The following is a 25010-nucleotide window of genomic DNA, read 5'->3' on the forward strand; positions in this document are numbered from 1 at the left end:
GATTTCCACAGCTGTTCTGCTCTGGTTTGTTTTGTGGTTCTTGTCTTTCATTGCACTCATAAATGAGCCCCTTATTTGTGCTGTACAGTAACTTGGCAGCTGAGGTGTTTCAGCTGCCAGAGCTCATCAGGGAGAAACCTGTGGAGTGAGCATGAGGATGGCTGCAGAGGAGGGGTGAGCCCTTCCCAGCAGAGCTGCATGGCCCAGGCATGTACAGAGCTAGCCTGGGCCAAATATCATTAAGTTCATTGAGCACCAAGCATGCAGTGCTTGCTGGGTGAGGCAGTACAGGATCTAATTGGATAGAGCAGAATTGCAATTAAAAATTAACTTAGCCTCTCTGCGCCTTGACTGATGTGGTTATAAATTCATTCTGCACATGAATTTTCCCCTTCCTGCCTCTGTGGCCAAGGCAGGTCAGGAGGCAGAGGCATTCAGCTCTCCCCATATCACCTGTCCTCTGGGGTCACCTTTTACAGGAGGGAGACTGGGAGTTTCAAAGGCTCCTGTGACAAAAATAAGTTAACCTCTGTGCTGTGATCGGACTCCTCTGCAGTTGCTAACAAAGCAGGCCTCTGTCTGCATCTCCTCAGGCACACATGTCCTGGATTTTATGTTCCTACTCCACATGCAGGTCTTGCTCTCATTGCTGTTGCTGGGAGAATGATGGGCCTGAGACCTGGAGGTCACGAGTGGACAGGAGGTTATCCCTCGATGCCAGTCTAGCCTGTGAAGACTTGTTCCATTCCTTCCTGGTGGAAAACCCCTGAGTTCTGGATCAATTGATGCCTTCCTGGAATTAGTTCTCCCTTCAGGTCCTAGGTCTGAACCTTGGGCTAAGAAACACCCTGGATATCAACTTCATAGCAGCTGACCAGGCTGTGTTGGCAACCAAGTTTTTGTGGCACTAGTGCCTCAAAGCAACACACTGCATAAATAATCGTGTATGTCTTTACAAGATGGAGAATGAGAGGTTGCAAGAAATGCCATTCTGCAAGCTGATGGTATCTTATGAAATCCTCTACAGAGCTGGCATCAATCTGGAGAATGACAGGGAAAATTTGGATGTGTATGTACAGGATTGTTGAAAAGAGCAGGTGTTGCTGCTTGGGGCTGAAAATTCAAATGGTCAAAGCAGTAGGAATGGAGAGGGAGAGGAAAAAACAAATAATTGTGGACAGTCAGTGGAATTTGAAAGCTGCAGACTTCACTTATTTAACCTTGCATGCATTGCTGCAAGACATTAAAGCTCAAAACTTGACCAACTTCAGAAGGCAAACTTCACCTTTTACTGCAGCACTAGCTATGGTGCTTAAGTTGGCTTTTCGGCGCTGAGTGGCATTTGGATATGCCGGGTTGTGCTAACTCCGAGCTCATCTCCTTCCAAACCTGCCTTATGTCAAATTTTGTTGAGCTTCTGCTTCTACTGTATGACAGTGATGGTCTCATGACTGTGCAATTTCAGAAGATGGAGTTTTGAGGAGTTTCATTGATGTAGTGGACAAAATTAAGTTAATTTGCAAAGAAGGGAAAGCTGGAAAATCTGTAATATTTCAGTGAAGCTCTAAAGTATCTTAAAAGCTCGAAGCAAAACCTTTAGATGCTTTCTCTCTTCTGACATGAAAACTGTACTTTGAATTACTTTATGACTAGGGGCTATGAAAGAGATACGTTGCCCTGTGGCAAGAAGAGAATGATGCATAATGCTGTAATGCCATTGGGGTTGGATATTTGGTTTGGGGTTGTGTTTTTAATAAACATTGAGGATGGTATGCCTTTAACAAATAGCTAGGAGTAGAAGAGCCCTGATAGCAATATTTTACTCTTGTTACCTCAGGCATATCTTCTTTCTCAGTAAACTTGCTTTGCAGCTTAATTAGCTGAAATAACTTTTATAAAGAACTTAACAGCTTTGCAAATCTGTTTTCCTGACAAATCTAAACTATGTGGGCAGAGTTTAAGTAGGCAGCATACAGCTTTTAGTGCTAGGAAGCAAGTCAGCGAGTACTGGGACTTGCCGCTCCAGTTTGAAAATTAGGAGGATTGCACCTGGGATCAGATGTCTTAAGGTAAGAAGTCCAGTGCATTGTGCAGGAAGTTGTTAGCTAGCTTAGTTCTTGGCTAGGTTAAAGAAGAGAAAAAACATGTGTAACTCCCACAAGAGAAATTCATCATCACCTAGGGATCTGGCTGCCTTTGCATTCTGGTTAGACTGCCAGGCTCTGGTTTGTGATCCTATTAAGAGGAGATGTGTTCGTGGTGAAGCCAGGAAGCAAGCCAGCTGGATGGGAAAATTCACATCTTAGTTATCTTCTCCAAGTGCTGCCTTAGGTTTTGGTACCTTCCAGGACTAGTGGCCTGAGAGAACATTTCTCCTGCAGAGGAAAGGAGGAATTCTGCTAACAGAGAGCCTTCACTCACTTTTCCTAGGTTGGTAGTGATGCAGCTGTTGTATAGTGCATCTGTGCTGGAACAGAGCTAACTCATGGTGATGGCTGCACCCAGGGGCCCTGAAAATGGAAATGCTGTGTGTTTGACATTCAGACCAGAAACTATTACAGGACTTTTCCATGGCTCATTTGAAGGACCTACTTTTGGGTGCAACTGGCTTTATGGCCTCTGACCTGAGGAGTTAACTGAAGAAAAACTGACTGAGGTGTTGCTAACTTGGCGGTGCAGTAAGAGCTCCTTAGGTGCAATGACTGCTATACAGACAAGATTTGAGACCAGCCTGCAGCACAGCTGGCTGACATTTTATATCCCTTCTGCTTCCCATCTCAATAACATCACTGCTGTGCAGTCATGAGCTTAGCACAGTCTGTAGCTGTGATGTTCCTTGACGTTAGAGCAGCAGCTTGAGCCACAGAGTTCAGACTTGTGCTCTCTCCTGGTAGTTGAGGGTGACCATTGCTTGTTGGGAAGGCTGGCCAGTTATAACAAGGCCCACATACCAGTTTAGCTCCAGGGCTAACCTAAATATTTAATAGGATTAAGCGAAAGCCTTTGATTGGAACAAAAGAACAAACTGGGCTGTGGTGATCCTTGGTACACTGAGGCTGACAGCAGAGAACCTTGCTGACCTTGCTCTCTTGGGGCTGTTTCTTCCCAGGCCAGGCTGGTCACCCCAGCCTGTTATTGTTCTTCCTCTGGTTGGTGGTTCTTAAAGTGGCATGGTGTGTTTGGAGCAAGGAGCTTGGTAGAGCAAATTTTAAGGAACTAAAAAGTTCTCTGTTGTTTATGTAGGAAACAACTGATTCTGGGCCAGGAAGGAGAAGCAGAAAAGCTGACAGAACCACAGAATGGTTGGAAGGGACCACTATGGTCATCTGGTCCAACCTCCCTGTTCAAGCAGGGTCATCCAAGAGCATATGACGCAGGATTGCATCCAGATGGTTCTTGAACATCTCCACGGAGGGAGACTCCACACCCTCTCTGGGCAATCTGTTCTGGTGTTTAGTCACATGCACAGCAGAATTGTTCTTCCTCATGTTCAGGTGGAACTTCCTGTGCATCAATTTCTGCCTGTTGCCTCTTGTCCTGTTGCTTGGCACCACCGAGCAGAGCCTGGTTCATCCTCTAACACCCTCTCTTCAGAGTGAGACAGACATTGATGAGGTCCTCTTTCAGTCAGCTGTTCTCTAGGCTGAGCAGGTCTCACTCTCACAGCCTGTTCTTATAAAAGAGGTGCTCCATCCCCTTAATGATCTCTGTTGCCTTTAATAATCTATGTTGCTCTAGAAGCTCCATGCATTTCTTTTACTGCGGTCAAGGAATTGAAGTAGCTTGCATCACTTTTCACCACCAGAAGTAGTAGCTAGGGTTGGTGTTTTGATTGATGCTACTATTGCAAAGTCCATATAAATAGTGATGGAATTAGCAGTGTGTTTGTGGTTAAATCTCTTCTGTAACTGCTCTGTGTCACTCTGCAGGAGATCTTGGCGACAGTGACTGCAGTGTGGTTCTGGTGTCCTGTTTTACTGTCCTGAAAAGGCAACTCTGGTATTCTATGCTGTCTGTGCATGTGCTCTGACGTCCACCAGACAAGCCAGAGCTCTGTACAGGGTAAGGGTGTTGCTCTGAAGATGCCCAGAGGACCTGTGTGTAACATAACTCCTTGTCTGTCTGCTTTCCCCTTAGGTCCTGTAAGTGAAAGAAGATGGGGTCTGGCTGCCTAAAAGTCACCAAGTACTTCCTCTTCCTTTTCAACCTCCTGTTCCTTGTAAGTATTTTGAGCATCTGTGGAGTAAGAAGGAAGGCCTGGACCAAAGTTAGCTAGAAGATGTTTTTTTGCTGGATGTTGGCCTAGTGTGTTCATTAAATAAAATATCCAGAGTTTTGGAAGGAGGGGGGACCCCTGAAGTTGGGGGATGTCAGAGCTGCTGTGTTTGTCTCAGGTTTGCTAAGCAGCTCCACTCCCAGTAGCCACCTGCTGCCTCCAGTGCACACAGCTCCATTCCTGCATTGGGAAGGGAAAGCAGAAGTTATGGGTTCTTTCTGGAAGGAGAGTAGTTGTAACTACTTTCTCTGACACATCTGGAGCAGCAGCTGAACTGTCCCTGAGCAGCAAAGCTACAAAACCTGCCAAGTAATGGCAGTGCCCTCCTAAATAGGCCAGCCAGGTTTCAAAGAGCAACTCTAATTTTGTTTGAGTCCCAACGGCTGGTTTTGATTTGTGACAAGATGAATTAGTCCAAGTCTCCTGTTTGAAATGGAGTTGGGAGGTGGGGGAGACTGGGACAGGCTTGTCTGGGGAAATAAAACAGCCCCCTGGATGCAGTTATTTTCAAGTGTGAGGTTTAGCAAAAGACTAACTCCTTTTGGAACAGATTGGGTCTGGGAGGGCCACACACATTCTTGCATGCATCTTTCTGATGCCTGAATGTTGTGTGTCCTGTGGGCAGTGATGGTACTATTGGTGATGCCTTCTTGCAGTGGAATGGTGTAGTGGGGAAGTGCAAGGCCTCAGCTTTCCACATGTCAGCAAGAAAATAGCCTGTCTCATGTCAGTATCCTTTGTGCAGTGTGTAAGGAAAAGGAGGGGTCAGGCTGGGAGAGAAGGGAGGGAAGTGAATCATGATAAGGTGAGCACTGCTTTCTGGTCTCTGTCCCTGCACACAGCTTCACTCCTGCTTCCTGCATGGCTGCACTGTGCTGGTAGCCCACAGGATGAACTTGAGGCACATCTGGATCTGGTTTTCCTTGGCTTACTGTGCTCACTTTTTGCTCTCTGTGTTTCCTTCCATCCCAAGAGTAGGTAACTGCAGTCCAATGGTCCAAAGTCAGGGGTGCTCAGAGCATCCATGGAGAAGGTTCTTGAGAGGGAGAGAAGAGGTATTTCAAGTGCCACTAGGTCTTTCTGAGTATGATTTAGTTCACTTTAAAGATAGGAAAAATCATCTGAGTCCAGGCCTGTCCTCCTACTAGTGCAGGACTCCTCTGCAGATACCAGCATCCAGTCTCTCTCCTCTCTTGAAGAAGTGATAAATTTTAAGCAGCATATAACAGCCAGTCTACCCTGGGAGGCAGAGCTGTATTTGTTAAGACAGTGTTTGAGTCTTGCTGAAGCCCAGTATCTGGCACTGTCTAGTTTTCCTTAATGCCCAAACCTCGGTCTGAGTTCATTAGCTAATCTCTGTGTAGAAAAAGTTCTCTTCAAGAAAGCCAGCCTAGCATATAGGAAGGGAGGAAGATGACAGCCTGAGATTCTGCTGTACCTTAAAACACTGTCACTGGTTTTGCTGTATGCTGTCTAGGGTCATTGTGGCATCTTTATTCCATGTGTTCTTTCTCTCCCTGCTCTGCTGAGCCAGGCATGGCTGCAGGCAGCCTGTGGGGAGAGATGAGCTCTCAGGAGGCAGAGTTGAACTGCTTTGTTGGGCTGACCCACATCCACGATGCACTTTCCTATATTTTGCAAGACTTTGAGGATGGCAGGTGCTGAATCCCTCTCTGGGTCCTGGAGAACTCCAGTCTGAGTACTCTGTCTGGGTGGCAAGTGATTGGAAGTAGCTGTTCTTTGTCTTGTGCATGTCCTGCTCTGAGCCAATCCTCTGGTGTAGCACCCAGCCCCCTCCCTCTTGTGGAAGCTGGTCTGATTCACTAGCTGCATCTGGAGAGTAAGAACTTTAGGGTAGGATGTATTGTGAGAAGGTCTGTGCTGACTAAAGGAAGAAGCTGCTTTAAATGAGCTCTTTAACCCTGCTGTGCAGCACAAGCATTGTCTTCCCCTCAGACTGCTCTGTCAAAGTGGGGTCTCCAGAGCCACTGTGTTCTGGCTGAGCTTGATGCTTGTCTGGAGTGAAGGTTTTGAGTGTGCTTCTGTCTTGACTGAGGGCAAGCTTTTTACACGTGCCAGATGTTGAGGAAGGTGGCATACATTACTCTCTCCATCTCATAGGAAGTAGGTGACATGAGACATTTTTCCATTATTCTTGTTCAGGGTCTGAATTGGGGAGAGTACTTGGTGATTTTTGAGCTTGTACAGTGTGGTAGAGCTATATTAATTAGCAGAGAAACTGCTTGTATTGAGTTGCTGTGAGCTGTCAGCACAGACAGGTTTTGAATGCCTTGTGCTGCTTTTCTGAAGCTGCTGAGCTTTGTGAGGAGGGTGCTTGAGCAAAGGTGAGCACCAACGCTGCTGACAGAGCCCTATGTCTGCTCTGGACCTTGAGCTGAGCCTGTGTGATTGCACCCCATGCAGGCCAGCCCTGGCTGGCTGAAGTGTGTTCCTCAGCCTTGCTGATGCTTGAAGCCTGTAGAGAGATGCTGGTGACTCTTTTTAGAAGTTAGTCATTGAAACAGCACTTCTCTGCAGCTCGAGGTCTGTGAGAAGGTCGTTTGCTATAGCTGAAGTGGTTCAGGGACTTAGTGGTATTTTGCAGTCTTGGAGATTTACTTCAGGGAGGGGTTTGACCTGCTTTGGTTGAAGGGAAGAAGGTTACTTGGACTGCCTGCCTCCTTGCTAGAAAAGATACCAGATAAGCTTGGAGTATAATCTTAGCTGCCTAATCAGAATTTAACACGTCTGCCTTCTTGGCCAGCAGACACGTGCTGCAGCACATGCTTCTCCTTAAAGGGAAGACAGCTCTGCAAGACAAGTTTAACAGTCTCTGGAAACTATTTGTTTGAAATATATAACTGTCTGTCCTGCTTCTAATCCTTCAGTAAATGCAGCAGAAGGTAGCTACCTAAAGCAAAGCCTGGAGTTTTAGAGCCTTTCTGTTGACCCCTGTGCCAGGTTCAGTGTTACATCACCCAATCTGAGCATGAAGGAAAACAGTGCTGGGGAAGGAAAGCTGGGAACCCCCAGCTGTTCTTTCCAGCAAGATGAGTCAGCTTCATCACTGCTTAGTTTATCCAAACCCCTCTTGACTACCTCTCTGTGGGAAACTGCTGACCCTGCAATGAGGGATCTGCATCCTTCTGGCTTGGGTATAGAAGGAGATTTTGCTGAATCTGGGGGTGAAACCTCCACCCCCCAGGGAGGAGGGGAGACATCTGTTCCCCACTTCAGGAGTTTACACCAGTGGAAAGAGGAATTAAACTCCATGGAAAGCAGATGTGATTTCTTCTCTAGAGGGTCTGAAGACAAACCAGGGGCAGAAGCAGCCTTGCTATGCAATGCAAACTCCTGAAGATGCTGAGCAGAGATATTATCCTGCTAGGAAATAAATACACTCTTGCTAATGGGACAGCGTTTTCTCCCTGCCTGTAGTTATTGTCTCCCTGCCTTCCCCTTGTAGTGTTTTCCATAGCAGCTTCTGGCAAATGCACAAATTGTGGACTGGAGCAAAGATCAGAGTGAAAACAGGCCTTGCATAGTCTGAGCACCTCATAACAAATAACTTGCCAGGAACTCAGCTCAGCAGCCCTTCTGTGTTTTGTCAGCAACAGCAAAACTTAGGTGACATATCAGGGTCAGTGAACCAAAAGGGATGTCACATACAGCCCAGTTTGCATATTTTGTTAAAACAAATGCTTATTAAAACTATAGTTGAAATGTGAGACTGCCTTAAACTGTCTGTTCAACAGTTCTTGATACTACCAAGTTTGGGAGGAATTTTTTTAGGTGTCCCAGCTGTTACACATTCAAGGGGCCTTTCTAGCTTGATCAGCAGACTGAGCATTGTGGGCAGCATGTTGAGACATAAGGCAAAGGGGAATTCTTCTTTTCTGAGATACAGCAGCTACATGCTTTCTGAAGCTGAATCAGTATGCTTTGTAGGTGGGAAATTGCTTGATGACTTTCTAATGCTGTCCCCAGAGCTAACTACATGATGCACCTTCTGCCAAGACAGGAAAGCTTGCAAGCAGCTTATTTCAGATTGTGGCTTTGTCTTTGTTCAGAAAAGCTTCTTTGTATGAGCAGCTGAAGCCTAGAGTAAACTTTCAAAGTGTGGAGCCAATGCCTGTCCATACAACCCTCTCTGCCAGCTTGGTTTGGGTGGTGTTTTGGCATTTTCCATGTCTCCCAAGTATTAAAACATTACCTAATGAAGCACAGAATTGCAATCTGTCTTTAGCCCTGTTAGTTTATTTCACTTCATCCTATCTTGAAATCCTGCTCAAGTGAGAACAGCTGCTTGCAGTTCTCTTGCAGTTCTTGTCCACTCCTTGTTTCTTCAAAGCCTATTTTGGACCTTTGCACAAGTGTTTTCCAGTCCTAGTTGGTTGAACAGCACAATTTTCAGCTTCTTATCAAACCTGAAGAATTGAAGGCTAAAACAGAGCATGCTTCCCCCACCTTTCAAAGTGAGATGGGAAAATACATGCATTTCATTGGCTACTGAATTCAGTGTCTGGATTCAGCTGAGTTCTCACAGGGATGTATTGCTCTACTAATCCTTGCCCTACATAAGACTGTGTGGTGAGCAAGGCAGAGGCTAAGGTTAATGTTTCATAACTCTTGACTCTGCTGAGGCTCAGGTATTCTGCCAGAAAGTAGGGGCCAAGCCTCTTGGGTTTCTCTATTTAAAAAATATTTAAAATAATGTGTTTGTCTTTCCTTGGTTCTTCACAGAAGCAATGCGCTTACCTTTCGCTTCTGACAACAATGTTCTAGCAGCAGGGTGTCTCTTCCTCAGACTGTTTTGAATGGTCCTCCCATACAACGTTATGTACTATTAAAATACTGTGTGAAAAACTGCCAAGCAGATCTTGGGGCTCCTGTGCAGTTGGCTGAGGCATTCTTCCTGGAGCTGTGCTAATCCTGTTTACCCTGGGAGGAGTACCATAGGGTAGATGGGTGGGAACAGCAAAGGAATGATTGTTTTTAACTGGAAGTATGGATAATAGTGACTGCCTCCTCTTATTTATCTAAGCTTATAACTTACACAAAGCTGTGTATGTTTTGTTCTTGCACTTTCAGATTCTGGGTGCTGTGATCCTGGGGTTTGGAGTATGGATTCTGGCCGACAAAACAAGTTTCATTGCAGTTCTACGTAAGACTGTGTTTTTTCATCTTCCTTCTTTTTCTAAATTGGCTCTGTTCTGGGGCTGTGTTTGACTGTGGTATTCTTTAGGAATAGCAATACTTTCGTGCACAGTCTGTAGCCTGAGCAGACTAAACATGGTGTTTAGCAAGATGGGATTGTTATCAGGAACATGGTGAAAGGGAGCAGCCCTGGAGACACAGCATTCCTCTTAGTCTTGTTGATTGAAACACCACAGTCAGACTGAGTGAGACTACTGCCTCTTCAACCAACAATCCAAATACTTTGTCTTAAACACAGGGGCTAGTATTTCATCCTATTTTCACTGCATGTTCTGTGTTTTCACAATGATTTCCTTACTACCATAATGTGCAAATGCCCCCAGTGCCTTAATGCAGTTTTGCTGTGTGAGTCCTCCACTGTTTTCTTTCTGTAATGATCTATTTCAATTTAAATGTTTTGAATGCCAAAGAAAGTAAGTATCTGGTTTTATTGATGCTTCATGTACATTGAAAGGAGATGGTATGTTTGTTGCTAAGCAGTAGAGAATGCAGATTTAGGGTGTGTGTGTGTGTGTGTGTGTGGTGAAGTGCTTTGATTACTAAAACATTCTCTTACTTACACTTGGTGAGACTTATCCTGGGCATCAGAGGAGTTCTGTATTGTGCAAGGGGCTTAGCTTTCTTCCCCTAAAGTCAGCACAAACTTTGGCTAGAGTCTTAACAGACAGTCTGCTTTCTACAAAAACCAAAAACTGAGCTGGCGTAGCAGAGTCTGGGCTTCAGAGGACTGTAAGTGGACTTTCAGCAAATTAAAATCTCAGCTCCATCTTTCACAAGCTCTGCTTCCTTTGAGCTCTTTCCTAGACACACCTCAAACTTTTCTGCTTGGTGGTTCTGGTTGCTTGTTGTCGCTACCTTCAGAATTGCTGAGTTGGGCACCAGCCTCAGGCAGTGCAGGAGGGCTGCCTGCATGTGGGGAATGCACACTTATGGCATTCATAGCCCTGTTCCCAGCTACACTGATTCTGCAAAGGGCTTTATCTCCTAAGTCCCCCTGAGCACACTGACCTGGCTTGAGAGGTGCTGGATGGAGAAGACACCCCTGCTAATACCACACATGCAAATGCTACTCCTTACTCTGCTTTTGTGCTGTGGCAACTGGCTTGCTACTGCAGTACTAGAAGGTCACAAAGCACAGCAAGGGGTGTTGGTTAAAAAAGTGGGGGCATAAGCAGAAGCAGTCTGTACAGCCTAAATGGTGCCTATCATGGCCTGGCTGTTTGCAATACCCCTCACAGTCTGAGGTGTGCTTAGTACCAGTGGGTCAGCAGCTGATTCCCTCAGATTGATGGATGTTACAGCCACTTGTGGAGGGAGAAGTCCCTGAACTTGGCCCTGTTACTTGGAATCTCTGCTAACAGAGCATTTAAGAATTTAGTTTCCTTCCTGGAGATTTCCAGTATCAGCTCTCTCCCTGCCCCCTCACTTCCTTTCCCATGCCTTGCCCCTCTTTCCCTCTGCTTTAGTAACCTAGGCATCAGGGAGGGCACCCAGCTGCTGCCAAAGGAGCCTGTTGTACTTGCTTGGCTGCCTGCCCAGCGCAGGGGAAAACACGGAGTGACGGCAAACAAGCAGGAGTTGAATGCCCTCAGAGCCTTCTCTTGCAGGACAAGACTGTTGCAGATGAGAACTGCAAGTGTGGCTCTTGTCCCCTGACACTATCAGTTCTCCAAGGGGCTTTTGAGTTGGAAGTAGCTTTTTCTTTCTTCTAATGGGAATTTGACAAAGCAATGCTTTCTAGCACTGTGGAGGTGTTGCAGCCTAGGCACTTGAACACTGACTTGCATGATAGTTGAGCTGATTTTGAGGGAGGGAATAGGGTAGATTTGTGAAGGCCACTCCTGTAAGGCTGCTGCTTCAGTAAATGCTTTGCAGTATCAGCACGTAACCTGCACAGCAAGAGTCACAGGACTGGTGAGGAAGCAGGATCCTGGGGTTTGTGGCACATGTCCAGCCAGGGAGAGCTGGCTGAAGTGACCTGTGTGACAAATGGATCTGCTTCACTTCTTGATAACTGAAGTTCTGTTCAGCATGTTTTAGGGAAAAAAGTTTGGAAGCTGGTGGCTTGTGCCAGGTATGAGAAGCAGGGGGAAGTATATATTAGGGGGGAGAGTATCAGTCTGGGCTTGATTATTCTCCTTTAACATATTTCAGGAGAAGCTCAGAGGAAGTTTGCCTCCTGAGACTTCCTTAGTTCAGGAAACTAAATGCTGAGCTCTAAAAATGTTATTTTCATTAATAACTGGACATCCAGAATTCCCCTATACTCTGTAGCTTGCAGATACAGGAATGTCTCTTAATGATAAATGAGGTTTCTAGTTACTGTTTCTAGACAGAGCATCTCTTCAACTTTTGTGCTGTAATGCAAGAAATAGTCTGCAAGAAATAGTCAGCTGACCAGCTCAAATGGAAGCGTTTTTCTTCTGTTGCTCGCAGTGCTAAATGCTGAGGGGAGAGGGCTGACATCAGCAGCATGTCTGAAATAATCTGACCTAAACTTGGTTGAAAAACCATTGAGCATTCAGAAGCGCAGACATTAGAAACAATAGCAGGGATATCTAGGAGGATTTGTAAAAGTAGCTAATTTGGGTATTATATCTGTTTTGATCCTGGAATAGCATCTGTTTGCAGGGTGTCATGCACAGGTGCTGCAACAGCCTGTGGTAAGTGCCATTCAAGCCAGACTTGCTAAGTAACCTGTCACATCATCTGTGCTCAACACTAGCTGTAGCTTGTTGCATGTTTCACTCTGCAGAGTTAGTTTGTCCCAGTGTTGACTGCAAGTGGTTAAGTGAAAAGAACAGCTACAACAAGAAATAGTGCTTCAAAGTGAAAAGGCTATCCAAAAATGGGGTTTGGACTTGGAAGAAAGCGTCCCTGAAGATACCAAAGGGAATTGAAGCAAAGAGACAGTAGTTATGGAGTAGATCATCTTTTATATTACTGTTACTTGCAGTACATTCATGAGGGAGTAAAATTCCAGTAAGGAGATAAACCTTGTTTGGAGACAGTTATTTGTTTGGACTGACCTTGGGTCTTCCAGGCTCTGGAGTCCTGCAGGATGGCTTTTAAGTCTACTTTCATCAAAAGACAGCCAGAAGCATCTGTTTGTCACCGTGTTTGGCACACATCTGTGCAGTCTGTTTGGAGCGGACAAGACAATTATCAGTAGATATGGACGCAGTTCTATAAATGGTGATGACAGACATATATTTTTGTCAGTAGCTAATGTTGTTCCTTCTCCTGGCTCCTACAGAGATGTCATCTCCCTCCCTGAAGACTGGTGCATACATCCTCATTGGTGTTGGGGCACTTACCATGCTGATGGGGTTCCTGGGCTGTCTTGGAGCCGTCAATGAAATCCGGTGTCTCTTGGGTCTGGTGAGAGTATTCGTGCCTGTTTTAGAGCCAGCCTTTAATACATCTCCTGCAAAATATCTGTTGGATTGTAGATGGGGCTAAGGTCTCCTGGGGATGTTATTTCTGCTAGGTCAGCTTAGATCTAATTCTTAATTTGCACACATTAAATTCTCCAGCAGTCAGCAGACTGCAGCAGAGCTCCTCAGACATTACTGATAATAAGCTCAGAACTGTGAATGAGAGAGGATGTCACTGACACTCTTGCACACAGTGAGTTGAGGACTGCCAACTGAGAAGTGTACCCTGTCCCCCTTACCCTGACTTCTAAGTTGGTACTGTGCTCTCAGTGGTAGGAGAGCAAGTTCCAAAGGCAGTGAAAGAAAAGAGGAAGAGTGATAGTATCCTGTTATGTCACATCTGTGGAAAGTGCAAGAGTTGAGAGAGACCCAATTAGGAATGTCCTGTATGTCAGGACCTCTCTTCAGGCAGTTCATCTATAGGGAGCTTTTCTGTCCGCGATAGGTGAGATGATACCACCATCATACATCTCAGCCTGCTACATGACTCTGTCTTATTCAGAGCACATATGTATTGGAAACCAAGCATGGCACACACTGTGTGTCCTGGTATTAGCAGTATCTTCTTGTCTAGCAGTAGTAGCTGCCACCATTTAAAAGTAACCTCAGCAGTTTGCTGATGAATCTAAAATTCAGATCCTCAAACAAATTAAATAGCATGTTTTAAAAGGGTAATTGATTTTTCTAAAAAAATACATTAAAAATTAGGTTTGTAAAATTGACTCTTTTTTCTGTTGAGGCTTGAGGTAGGCAGAATCCAGCTGATTGATTGAGGCCAGAATGGTCTGTGAATGGAGCTGGATGTGGGAGAGAGTCCCAGTCGAGATGACACGTGCAGAGGGAGCGTGTAAACCCTTTCCTTCCTGAAGGCTTTCTGTTGGCCTAATGAGAGAAGTGCTGAACTGCACTGCTCTGACATTGGCTCCAGCCTTTTCCTAGGAAGGCATTGTTGATAGCAGAGTTTGTCTGCAGGCAAGAAGACATTAGCTCATGTTGTGATTTCTCTTGTGTATGTAATTTTATTAACTTTTGTATACAGACCTTTCTAAAGGCTGACAGTGATCACCTATTGTTTTTTGTTTCCAGTACTTCACCTGCCTGATGATAATCCTCTTAGCTCAGATTGCTGCTGCACTGGTCATCTACTTCCAGAAAGAAACGGTAAGTCTTTATTACTATGCATCTTTTTCTTGGTCTTGGCTTGGGAGAAGGGTGATACCTAGAAGTTCTTTCTTCCAAACTGGGCTATCCTGTTAGCAGGCATAACTAGATTCTCCTTTTCTCCCAGCTCAATAGCTTTGCTATTTGATTTTTCTGTATCTGCCTCAATAGTGCTGTTTTCTCAAGGATTATGAAACTTTATTTGGTATGCAAGCATTATTTTTGAGTAGTGGGAACAGTGGGGAAAAAAAAAAGTCCTAAAATGTTTTAGATCACACCTCCTCTTGATCCTGCTGTAGGCAGCTATTTGGACAGGTAGTAGCAGTGGTTTCAACCATGTTGCTGTCCCTGGTGCCTTGAGGAATTACCAGCCTGAGCGCTTTTTTGACTGATCTTCCTCCCTGTGCCATCTTGTTCTGTCCTTTCAGTCTTTCTGCATCTGTGGATGGAACTCTTCTTGAAAGAGCTGTCCTCTTTCCAGAGAAGCAAACACAAATATCTCACGGTTCCTGCTCTACAGGTGGAGTTTAAAGCCAAGCAGTTTAATATTTTGAAGTGGATTCCTTTGTCAGGAAAGCAGTTTCACAGTGTGTGCTTCTAGAGCTCCAATATGCTTCGTAGTGTAAAAGGGAGCTACCTGTTTTTGAGCTACCTAAGTGCATTGCAACAATCCATCATGGGTGTAGGTTCCCTGGCCAAGGCAGTGCCTGATCAGGCCTTCAGTTACTTCAGAGCTAAACTGGGAGCCATATTTATGCAGAGGAAACAAGCTGTAGCTGTGGGGTCACTACTGGCTTTGGGTACAAGTTGTGGGTAACCCTGTCCTATGCTGCACAGCTGTATATACCACTGTATGGCTGTGCTTACCTCTCCTAAGCCAACTCTTTAGCTAGATGGCTACAGAAAGCAGAACAATTGAGGAGGTTATGGATGGGGCCTGGTGGAGAAGTTTGGGGCAGGGGGAAGGTGCCTGCCACCAGCATAACTGATGTAAGCTTTGTACTGTGGTGACTGAGCAGCTGTCGGCTGCGTTCCTTGCCAAATGTGGTGTGACTGTAGCTTTCTCTCTGGGCTGGCAGAAGCTAAAGGAGAAACTAAAACAGTGACTAAAACTGGTGTGTAAAGATTATTCTCAACAAACAGCTCTGACTAATGCAGATATGGAGGCGTGGGGATGGGCATTCCCCTGCGATGGGGAAATGTGACTTCAAACCAGGAAATTCTGTACCTCTGTTGGTGTTTCTCCTCCAGTTGCCAATCTACTCTAGAGAACTCCAACTTTTAAGCTGTAGCTCTTCATTTAAACCTCATCAGACCAGGGAGAGTTTAAAAGTGCTGGGGGTTGTTTTCCACAGCTGTTGGAGCTGGTGTGACTGAGATCATCTCTTTTATAGATCTGGGAGAATGGTCAGGGAAGCTGGGCTTTGAACAGGTGCTCCTGTTCAGTCCCTAATGAACAAAATTAATGGAAAAGCTGTTCTAGAGCCATTCTCTTTTCAGGGATCCTCCAAAGTACCTGCCTAGAGCACTAAGAAAAGCTGCTTGAGGAAGGTCTTGGCTGAAACCTCCAGCACAGTGGTTTGGGGTTTGTGCTTCAGTGCTGCTGTGTGAGTCGCTCTGCTTCGCTGGCTGTACGTCATCCCAGGGCAGCTTGGAGTACAGTGAGGCACACTGAAACTGCTCAACAGCCAGTCCCCAGATATCTGTTGTGTTCTTTGTGTTTATTTCTTTCTGACTTCAGGAACTTGGTTAGATATAAAACAAGGAAGAACAAGGGTGAAGGAAAAGATTTTGGATCCAGAATGTAGCAAGGAGGTACTCAGTCCTTCACTTGTAACTGAAGTATTTACTTCTATGGATTCACTTGAAGTTATTGTTGGCATATCTGTTCCTTTTCGGTGTCAAAGTCCTCCCCCACACTGACAAATAACAGTATACTGGAATAGAGTTAGTGTAACTGTAAAAGGCTGAACCTCTGACAGGAAGGCTGCTGCTTTGCCTCTCCCATGGGCATTTTTAGAGGAATGCCCCTTCAGACTGGAATTGCCCAGTACTTTTGGGAGGATGTTGATGCAAGATTTGTTTCCCTACATTTGTTGGTGACTGTAACTCTGGGGTGGGGTTTTTTTATTGACGACAACATAGTAACATCACAAATGCTGCAAATGATATTCTGCTTTGTGAACTGAATGTTGCTACTCACCTACATCTAGTGGATCACAAGCCCCTAAATGTGTGAGAGCCTGGGCAAGTTCTCTCTTGGCCTAGTTCACACAGTTCTGTGCAGCTTGGCTCTAAGTGCCTTGAGTAAAGGAGAATGGTGGTGTTTTGGGAATAGCCCTACTTGCTAGCTATTGTTTGCAGCAGACAGGCCTGTGTGAATGCACGCAGTGACTTGTCTGGGGCTATGGACTATGCGTGAGTTTCAGGATCTGAAGTGACAAGGCAGAGGAGAGCTCCCTCCAGTTTTTTGAGCCTGCTTTTGTGTGCAGGCTAGATGTTAATAAGTGCTGAGGAAAGGATCTAGCTTGCATCTGACAGGGACAGGATAGATGGCTGACAGTGTCTGATAGGGGAAGAAGCCTGCACAATCCATTGCCTGATCAAAGACCTGGTCTTGCCTCTGGCATTCAGCTTTCCCCATCTCCCTCTTCAGTAGCCCATGTGGTGGGGAGACTGACAGCCTTGCTGCTTTCTGGCAGTGAGCTGTGGCTTTGGTGCCTAGATTCTAAGTGCCTCTGCTTTGAGGTGGTGGGATTGTGCCTTTGGACACTGGGCTTGCTAGAGTGGGAAAAGGCAAGAAGCCCTGAAAGCAAGGGTAGCCATTTCCTGAGGTATTCATGTCTCACACAGTGCTAAGTCCTGATAACTTTAAATGGGTGGAGGTGGTTAGGATGTTGAAAGCCTGTGTGTTCTGTGTGCCTTTCTAGCTTGTTGCTCTTTCGGTTTTCCTCTGCCAGGTGCTTAAGGGTGAACAGCTGCAGATGCCTGTGTTTTCCCTTTCGGCTGCTTTATAGGTTAAGCCCACAAACAAGCTGCCTATGTGGCTCCAGAACTGTGCCACTGTTTGCATAATACTCCCCCTCTCTCAGATTGCTTGCTACAACACCTAGGAATGCCTGATTTTTTTTTTTCTTTAATTTGAAATGCTTCACTTTTTGAAACAAGAGCTGTTTGCAGGACTTCTTTCCTCTTCTTTTGTAAGAGTAAGGGCAAAGCAGACATACAGCTTCCCTATGTAGCTGTGGTTGGGGACATCAGGTTCAAGTCCTGTCTGCTTGTGGTGGGGTCCTGGGATTCCTGCAGAAGTGGCAGTAGGCTCCATCTGACCCAATAGCTGAGGTGCAAGATGGGCCCAGGGTATGAAAACAAACCCAGCTCTCCTTGCCTCCCTCTGCATGTGGAGCAGCAGTGTGCAGGAGGGGTCAGGGTGGGAACTCACAGGTTCAGTAACTGATAAGACTTATGGCAGCAGCCAAGGCCAATCTCATTAGTGAGAACCAGGTCAGGTTGCCTTGATTTGAAGGGAAGAAAAAGGGGAAGTGAAGTAATTAAAAGGGGAAGAGATAGACATCATGAGAAGAAAGATCATGCAGCTCCGTCCGTCTGGCCTGACATAGCTGATCCCAGCAAACTGAGCTGCAGTTTTCCTAGGAAGAGGAGTTGCTGATGTAGAGAAGCTTCTCTCAACAGTAAGCAGTGCTTCCTCTTGCTGAGTGTCCTGGCATTTGCCATGGTCATTGAACATTCTTGATAATAGAAGAAAAGAGAAACCCATTTCCACTGATTTGAAATATGCTGTAGCACCACAGTCAAAAAGGTAATAGGTGGGATGGGAACATTCTGGTGCTTAGGCTGATGTAACTCTATCCTATCCCTTGGGCAGTCTAATGGCACTTTTCTTCAACCTCTTGTGAATCTGAGTCTGTCCTTAGCAGTCCTTATGTACTGGTTAACCAAGGCTGGTTAAGAAGAGCTTTGGAAGGAGGTGGGAGGGAGAAGGTGAAGGAGTCTGCCAGGTGGTAGCTTGCACCTCTCATCAAACTGAAGGGTGTTGTAAATATCTCTGAAAAAGGAATGGTGGTGAAGGGATGATTTGATACACCTGAACTTTGTGATAAGACTGTTAATGAGCAGTTTAGGTAGTTGTAATACTTCCTGTCTTAATATAGAAACAGGACTTGTGGGAGTTTGAGGAGAGGTAGATCAGCACCTTGTGAAAAAGGCAAGTTTCCATCAGTTGTGTATCAGCAAACCCATCTGCATTCACGAGCAGAGTGGTTTACACCTTCTCTGAGCAGTGGAGATGAGCTGCAGGGCAGAGATCCTGGACCAGGGTCTCTCCTGCAGTACAAAATTAGAAACACATAATCTGTGAGTCCTTAAGGTAGTGTTGTCCTTCAGCTTGCACTTACCTTGCACATCTGTCTTGTCTGGGGCAGGCAGTTAGTTGTTCAGCCTGTGTCTTAGCAGGTAACCATACCTGATCTGTTTCCTTACTGCTCTCCTGGCTTGTAGGCTTTCCCCATGTCCTGGCAAGGACTTGCTGGTGCTTTGGCTGTTGAGCAGCAAAGTTGCTGCCCTTATCTGTACTTGTTAACTATTTGCAGTCAGCTTTTATGAGTGACTGTAGCTTTATATGTGTATCTGAAAGACCAAAGAAAAGGCTACAAGAACTGATAATCTAACTCTTCTGCCTCTTTTTTTCTTGCCAGTTGAAAGTTGAGTTGTCTGGCATAGTTGTAGATCTGATTGAAAATTATGACCCTTTGGATGAAGATAAGAGGAACTTGCAAGATGCATGGGACTATGTGCAGACACAGGTGAGTTGTGGGGGGCAGCAAGAGGTAGATGATGCTATTTGTCAATGCAGGCAATGACCTTTAAAGCTAGGCTGAGGACAGAAAAGCAACTATTGCACATTGATCTGGCTGATCTACAAAGTGGCCTGTGAGGTTTGGTGCCTGCAGACTAGAAAATGGTCTTGCTTGGTGCTTCTGTGTCAGACCCTGAACCATTCTTGTCTGCTGGGTGTTAGAGCTAGCTAGTGTTGGCTGTGTGCTAGTGTATCTAGCCTGTCAAATGGCACTGCAACACTTCTCTTTGTCTGCTGGGCCTCCTGAATACTAACGTGTGAAAAACATTCTGTACATGATTTTTGTAACGAAAAGTCCCTAGTTATTGCCAAGTCAGCAGCACCACCTGCCTTACTACTTGGTGCATGTTGCTTGCTTATTGTGATGGTTCTTTTGCAAGTATCAGCGTTCTTGGGAGCCATCCAAGTGCCCATGGTTTCTGTTTTAGCATCAGGGTCAGCTCTTGAGCAGCTAGAGAGTATTCAAGCACACTGGAGTCATGACAGCTGTTTACTGCCAAACCACAAGCTTGAGAGCTGGCTGGCTGTTGTAGTTAAACACACGGCCAGCGTGGGACTGATGGGTAGTAACTACGAGTAACAGCATTTGTCTTCTTTCTGTTCTTTGCTTTGCAAAACACTGACCTGCAGTATTTCTCCTCCTTGGAGAATGATTTATGCATGTTTTTTCACTGCAGTTGTAACTCCTTGGTGGTGAACTCAAGAGAAGCCTGATTCTCCTGTGGAGAGAGGCTACTGCTTGGGCCCTTCTTTTATGTAGGAACAGAAGAAAAAGGTTTTGCAGAGATGGAGAATTTGAGTGTTAAGAGTCTACTTCATCTCACACACTGGGAGTTAGCATTTTAAAGAGAGTGGGGTTCTGTAAACTGGGAGTTTAAAGTCCAAACCTCTTGTGAAGGAAATGTAGTTCCTTCTGGAGGCTGTGTCTTCACAGCACTCTTTTGGAAACCAAATGCTTGTCCTGATGTGGATGTTCAGCTGTTTTTATCTCATGTCTATTATAGCAGAAATGTTACTTTTCCTTTCCAAGCAAAGAAGCATTTTCCCTAAACTTCTACCTTGACATAGGACAGCCTTTCTACTCTGTACTACTGGGCAAGCACTGGGATCCATGCTTAGGATCTTACTCCCTGCTAGACTTCCCGATGTGCTTTTCCCTTCAGCAAATACGGTTTTATCACGTGGCTCTATAGGAATGTAAATGTTTCTTTGGATGGAAATTTTCCCAATCCCGTGTTCCAGCTGGTCGTGCTGCACCCAGGCGGGCGCTGGTGCGCGGTGCTGTGCTGGGGCTTGGCGGCGTGGGGACGCCACCGTGTGGTGGCTGCTGCTGTCCCGGGGCCAGGGCCGAGACCCGGGGCCCTTGACCTCTTGTTTTGCTAGCAGAGTGGCTCTTCAGGAGGAAATAATGTCCCTGTGTTCTGGACAGCTCTGTACATAAGTAACCAGGGTGGTGTTTAGTGCTGCTAATTCATGCAAACTGTATGGCCTGTTGTTGCACCGAGAGCTCCTGAGTACTTCTACCTGCCTATTGTCATGTGCAGCTATCTTGCCAGTGCAAAGGGTAGGACTGTAATGATCTCTCTCTCATTATTAGATTGCCTGCTGTGGCTGGACTGGACCAAAGGAATGGGAAAACAATGAGATTCTTAGGAACAAAAGCAATACTGAGTATCCGTGCTCCTGCTCCAATAGATCGAAGGACTTAATGGAAGGAAGAGGTTTCTGCAATCTGGAAGACCCTCTCAATGGCACTGCAACATATGCTGACTGGCCTGTTCATGAGCAGGTGAGTGAGTATGTCTGGGCCCTGTGAAGCTTCCACTGAGGCTGCCTTGTCTTTGTTCCTCTGAAAATTTAGAGCACTTCTTTTATGTCCTTATTGCTTGAAGTACCCATGGAATTTGGGGCAAGGGGGGACAGGGTGATGGGGATCCTGCACTTTTTTGCAAAAGCTTCCATGAAACATGGTATAGCATGTAACTGGGATAATTCCTGTGTGCAAAGATATGTTATGGATTTTCAGTTTTGACATATTTAGAGCCATGCTTCTCTTCTTTGTGGCTGTGTTTTCTCTATAGGGATGCATGGATGGTGTAGAGGAGTGGCTGAAGGACAACCTTGGTATAATTCTTGGGGTTTGCACTGGTGTTGCTGTTATAGAGGTAGGTGATTTCCTGACATGAACCTATACTGTCTTATCATGGAGACTTTTTTAAAGGCAAAGCTGTTCTCTCAAGTAATAGAACCTGGTTGAGTGGCAGTGCAGTTCTAGCTCTTGGTTGTGTCTGCCTGAACTGTGGCTTTTGTTGATTGGATTAAAAATATAACAAAGCCTTGTCTACTTGTGGTTCTGCCTGCTGTATCTGGCTTTTGGCAATTCTGTAACCAGAATACTGAGGCAAGCAAAATCCCACTTTAGTGAAATCCCATTTGTTGCCTTAGAAAGCCCATAACATAGTTTCCAGATGAAGTCACATCTTTATGAAGCCAATTTTTTTGTCATTTCAGTTTACTGCATTTGCCTTGTATTGAGGACTAACTCTATTCACCTATATGGTGTCATTAAAAGATGTTCACTGTATTCTGCTCCCCCATATTACCTGTTCTTCCCACCTTATCTGTCTGGTTGCTGATTTTGTTCCCACTCTTCATACTTGTTCCAGCTGCTGGGGATGATACTGTCCATTTCGCTTTGCAAGAACATACACAGTGAAGACTACACCAAAGTGCCCAAGTCTTGAGTCGGCTACTCCAGAGCTACGGCACCACAGAGAAAGGAGCAAACAGAACATTCCTGCCTCATACCCAGACTGTCCAACCATTGACCATTATTCCTGTGACATCCCATTTCTGATACCACTCTGCTAAGAACTGTTAGAGCTGCAACACAGCCTGATCTTCTGGCAATAGGGTCCTTGGGCCACCTGCATCCTGCCTCTGGATTATTTCTACTTCAAGAAGCAGAACTTAAACTGTCTTGTGTCACATGAGACACTGATTAACCTGAGGGGACAATGCTTTTGCTGTCTGCTCCTTGTTAAACAATACTATTCATATCTTCATTCTACAACCCACTGGACCCAACATACAATAACTTTTCTCTCCCTTGCTGTTCTGCACATCTTTTCACCTCCCTCCTGAAGTCTCATGAGCCAGGAATTCTGTTGAGATTCCAGTGCTTTGCTAGCTTCACTTGCTTCACTGACTTGTGGTGATAACTAGTCATGCTTTATAGGCCTTCTCATCCCTTGCAGTTGACCTGATTCAGCTCCTACTATACATCTTCCAGCCTAGGTTCTGATCTGAAATACAGAGTGCTACTATCACGCTTCTCCTGTTTCTGGAGTCAGCTATGCCTTGCCTTCAGTGGAGCTCTTCCCTTTGAGCATGATGAGAAGCCACCAGGAGGGAGCCAAGCCTACTTGTTTATTCCTAGTGTGACCTGGCAGATTGTGGTGGTGGTGCTCAGCTACTTCTGGAATGGATCCCTTGGGTTTTGGATTTGACATGTTTCTCCCATATGCCTCTTTATCTTTTCCTCTCTCCCTAGCTCTGCTTTGCTGGCTCCTGTCAGCTTGAAGGTTACTTCAGAGACTGCTGCATACTGTGGACTCAGCCCCAGGCTGGCTCTGCTCTTTGCATTCTCGGGTTGCCAACTTTATAGAGATTACAATTAATTTGATTCTTCCCCTGCTCCTTTATGAACATAAAATTTGTTAGCTGTGGATTTAGATATGAATATGGAAAGATCTGACTGGATTGCTGATGCTGTATATTGGAAATATCACCCGTGTCAGCGCCCAGTATAGGTTCTGTAGCTGGGATGCAAAGATAAGTTGCTTTTATTTCAGTTGTCCATTCTTCTGACTCCACTGTGGTCCGGAGCCATGGCTGCATCCTGAGTTCTGCCTCAAGTGCCAGCACTGCAGCAGATAAGTAGCAGGTTCTGCAGTTGTGCAGGCTGCAGGTTTCTGTGCTAATGGCTGGGCTGTTTTTTCTATTTAGCCAGGGGTCAGCAGCAAGGAGTGGTGCAGACCAGAAGAAGGTAGGAAATGCACAAGAAGCACTGCCCCAACTGCTTACGTAAGAGAGCTGGGTGCAAATCCTCACTTTTAGAGGTGTCTTGGGCACAGCAGATTTCCTGCTGTTACACGTGGTACAATGACTGTGACATCAGGAAGCTGGATGGGAGATAAGTGGATGGTCCTTGCCAGGGACCTGTTACAAGGTACTCGGTGAGTGAGCCTTTGCCTTACAGAGGTGGTTCCAGGACTGTCTCCTGTCAGGGGTGGGGCAGGTAGTAATAACCCTAACTTGGTTAACTTGGTAAAACCTACTTGGTTTTCCTTCTGGGAAGAAAGGCTGGTGCAGAGAATCAGGGCCCCAGCTGGGAGTCCCTGCTCTGTCCTCATCTTTGGACAGAGTGATGACTGGGGAGAATGACTGGGCAAGTAGTTTTTATGGAGGTCTGATAAGGCTTTGCAATTCTGAGATATCTGCCCCTTCCTGCACAGATCCTTCAAGCTGACCTTTTCTATAGCAGAAGGCACCTTTAGCAGTAAAGCTTGCTAGCTTTTGTAACACAAAGTCTATTCTCTAATGAGTTCTTATTTGTAAGATTCTTGTTCAGTTACAGATGCCAATGCTGAGCAGCAAGTGAAAAGGAGCCCATTCTGGATTTCCGTTTTTGTCTGTTTTTAGCAACATCTTCCTACTGGAAGAAATGCATGTACAGATATAAAAGTCTAGAGGGTGAATATTTCTGTAATAAAGACTTTGCTAAAAAATATATCTCTCTGTCTGGGACTTGTGTATTGAATTGTTTTCCCCTTGCTTCCTCTCCACTCCTTTCTGCTTTACGTGCAGATCACTGACATCTTATTTATTCAAAGTACCAAAAGTTCTGATGTGCATGTGTGAGATCAGTGTGGGCTCTAAAGATCCTGCCCAGCAGGGGGAGGTTACAATTTTTCTGGGCTGTATTCTAAAGTAAACTTTCTCTTGTTTTATGAAGTATGTTTGTCTTAGGGTGAGCTGACTGAGTGATAGTTCCTTGTATTACCTGCTATCTCCTAAGCGAAATACTTGAAGATGTTGCTTCAGATCTGCACAGTCTGCACAGTTTGAAGTCATAAGCCTTGGGGACTAATTCTGATGAAATACAAGCTTGCTGCTATGCCCACAGTGCATACAGCTCTTGCAAGCTTAACTATATCATTTTTTCCTACTCACTTTCAGTAGGATTCCTCAGCCCTTGCCCTTCCACTGTGAGAAGGAAGAAAACTAGATGGCCATTTTTCAATAGTTTATGTCACCACATGCTGGCCTTGAAAAGCTCTTCAGAAGTAGATAGACCAACTATATAAATCTTCTTGCTTTTCTCAGCTAAGCAACTGAGAAGTGGATATGAGCTGGATCTCAAAATTCCTTCAGATCCTGCACCATATTGGTGCATCTGGACATTTGAAATGGCTTAGAAGAAACTGAAGTGGTGTACTAATGAATTTTACAGCTGTTGCTTTAGGAAGTGATGACCTAAGTCCTCATATATGTTTTGAAGAAACAGAGTGAAGTTTGCAGAGAAGGTACCTGCTGATAGCAGGTTCTATCAGCAAACACTGGTGGCAACTGGTCTAAGTCAAGATTTCAGGAGCCCTGACCAGATGAGTGCAGAGCAAGAGGGACTTAAATGGATCCTGGAGCCACAGTAGGGTGCAATGATCTGTCCTACTCGTGAGTACAACTTGTTCCTTTAGTCTGTCCTGGGCTGTGCTTGAGGAGAGCTTGCTTCTTGGTCACATGGAGTGTCCCCTTTCTGTTTGATTTCCCAGAGCACCCTGCTTTAATCAGGAGGTAATGCTTTCCCAGGGCCCCACAGCTTGGAGGGCTACACTCCTGGCAGAACTGCCAGCCCTGACCGGATGGCTCCTAGGTGGGGAAGGGTGCTGCTGGTTTCCATCCAGCCGGTTGTGGAGCTGGAAGGAGAAAGCAGGGGACTTGAGGACAATTGCTTGTCCCAGCTTGGGTCCCCAGCTCTGCC

At 45.5% G+C, this 25010-nt stretch overlaps 1 protein-coding gene across 2 annotated transcripts in view; it reads left to right on the forward strand.

The window, feature by feature from the left end:
- Positions 1-23759, forward strand: part of CD82 (CD82 molecule) — a 39128-nt gene extending 15369 nt beyond the window's left edge. For both annotated transcript variants that reach the window (XM_036384803.2, XM_036384802.2), the window contains exons 2-9: positions 4138-4219; positions 9368-9440; positions 12750-12874; positions 14017-14091; positions 18807-18914; positions 20565-20756; positions 21049-21132; positions 21634-23759. In XM_036384803.2, the coding sequence (XP_036240696.1) occupies positions 4157-4219; positions 9368-9440; positions 12750-12874; positions 14017-14091; positions 18807-18914; positions 20565-20756; positions 21049-21132; positions 21634-21711 (798 nt within the window). In that variant the 5' untranslated portion in view covers positions 4138-4156 and the 3' untranslated portion in view covers positions 21712-23759. The remainder of the gene's footprint in view (positions 1-4137; positions 4220-9367; positions 9441-12749; positions 12875-14016; positions 14092-18806; positions 18915-20564; positions 20757-21048; positions 21133-21633) is intronic.
- The last annotated feature ends 1251 nt before the right edge of the window (positions 23760-25010 follow it).

Source organism: Molothrus ater, chromosome 6 (genome assembly GCF_012460135.2).
Source record: "Molothrus ater isolate BHLD 08-10-18 breed brown headed cowbird chromosome 6, BPBGC_Mater_1.1, whole genome shotgun sequence".
Classification (NCBI taxonomy): Eukaryota; Metazoa; Chordata; class Aves; order Passeriformes; family Icteridae; genus Molothrus; species Molothrus ater.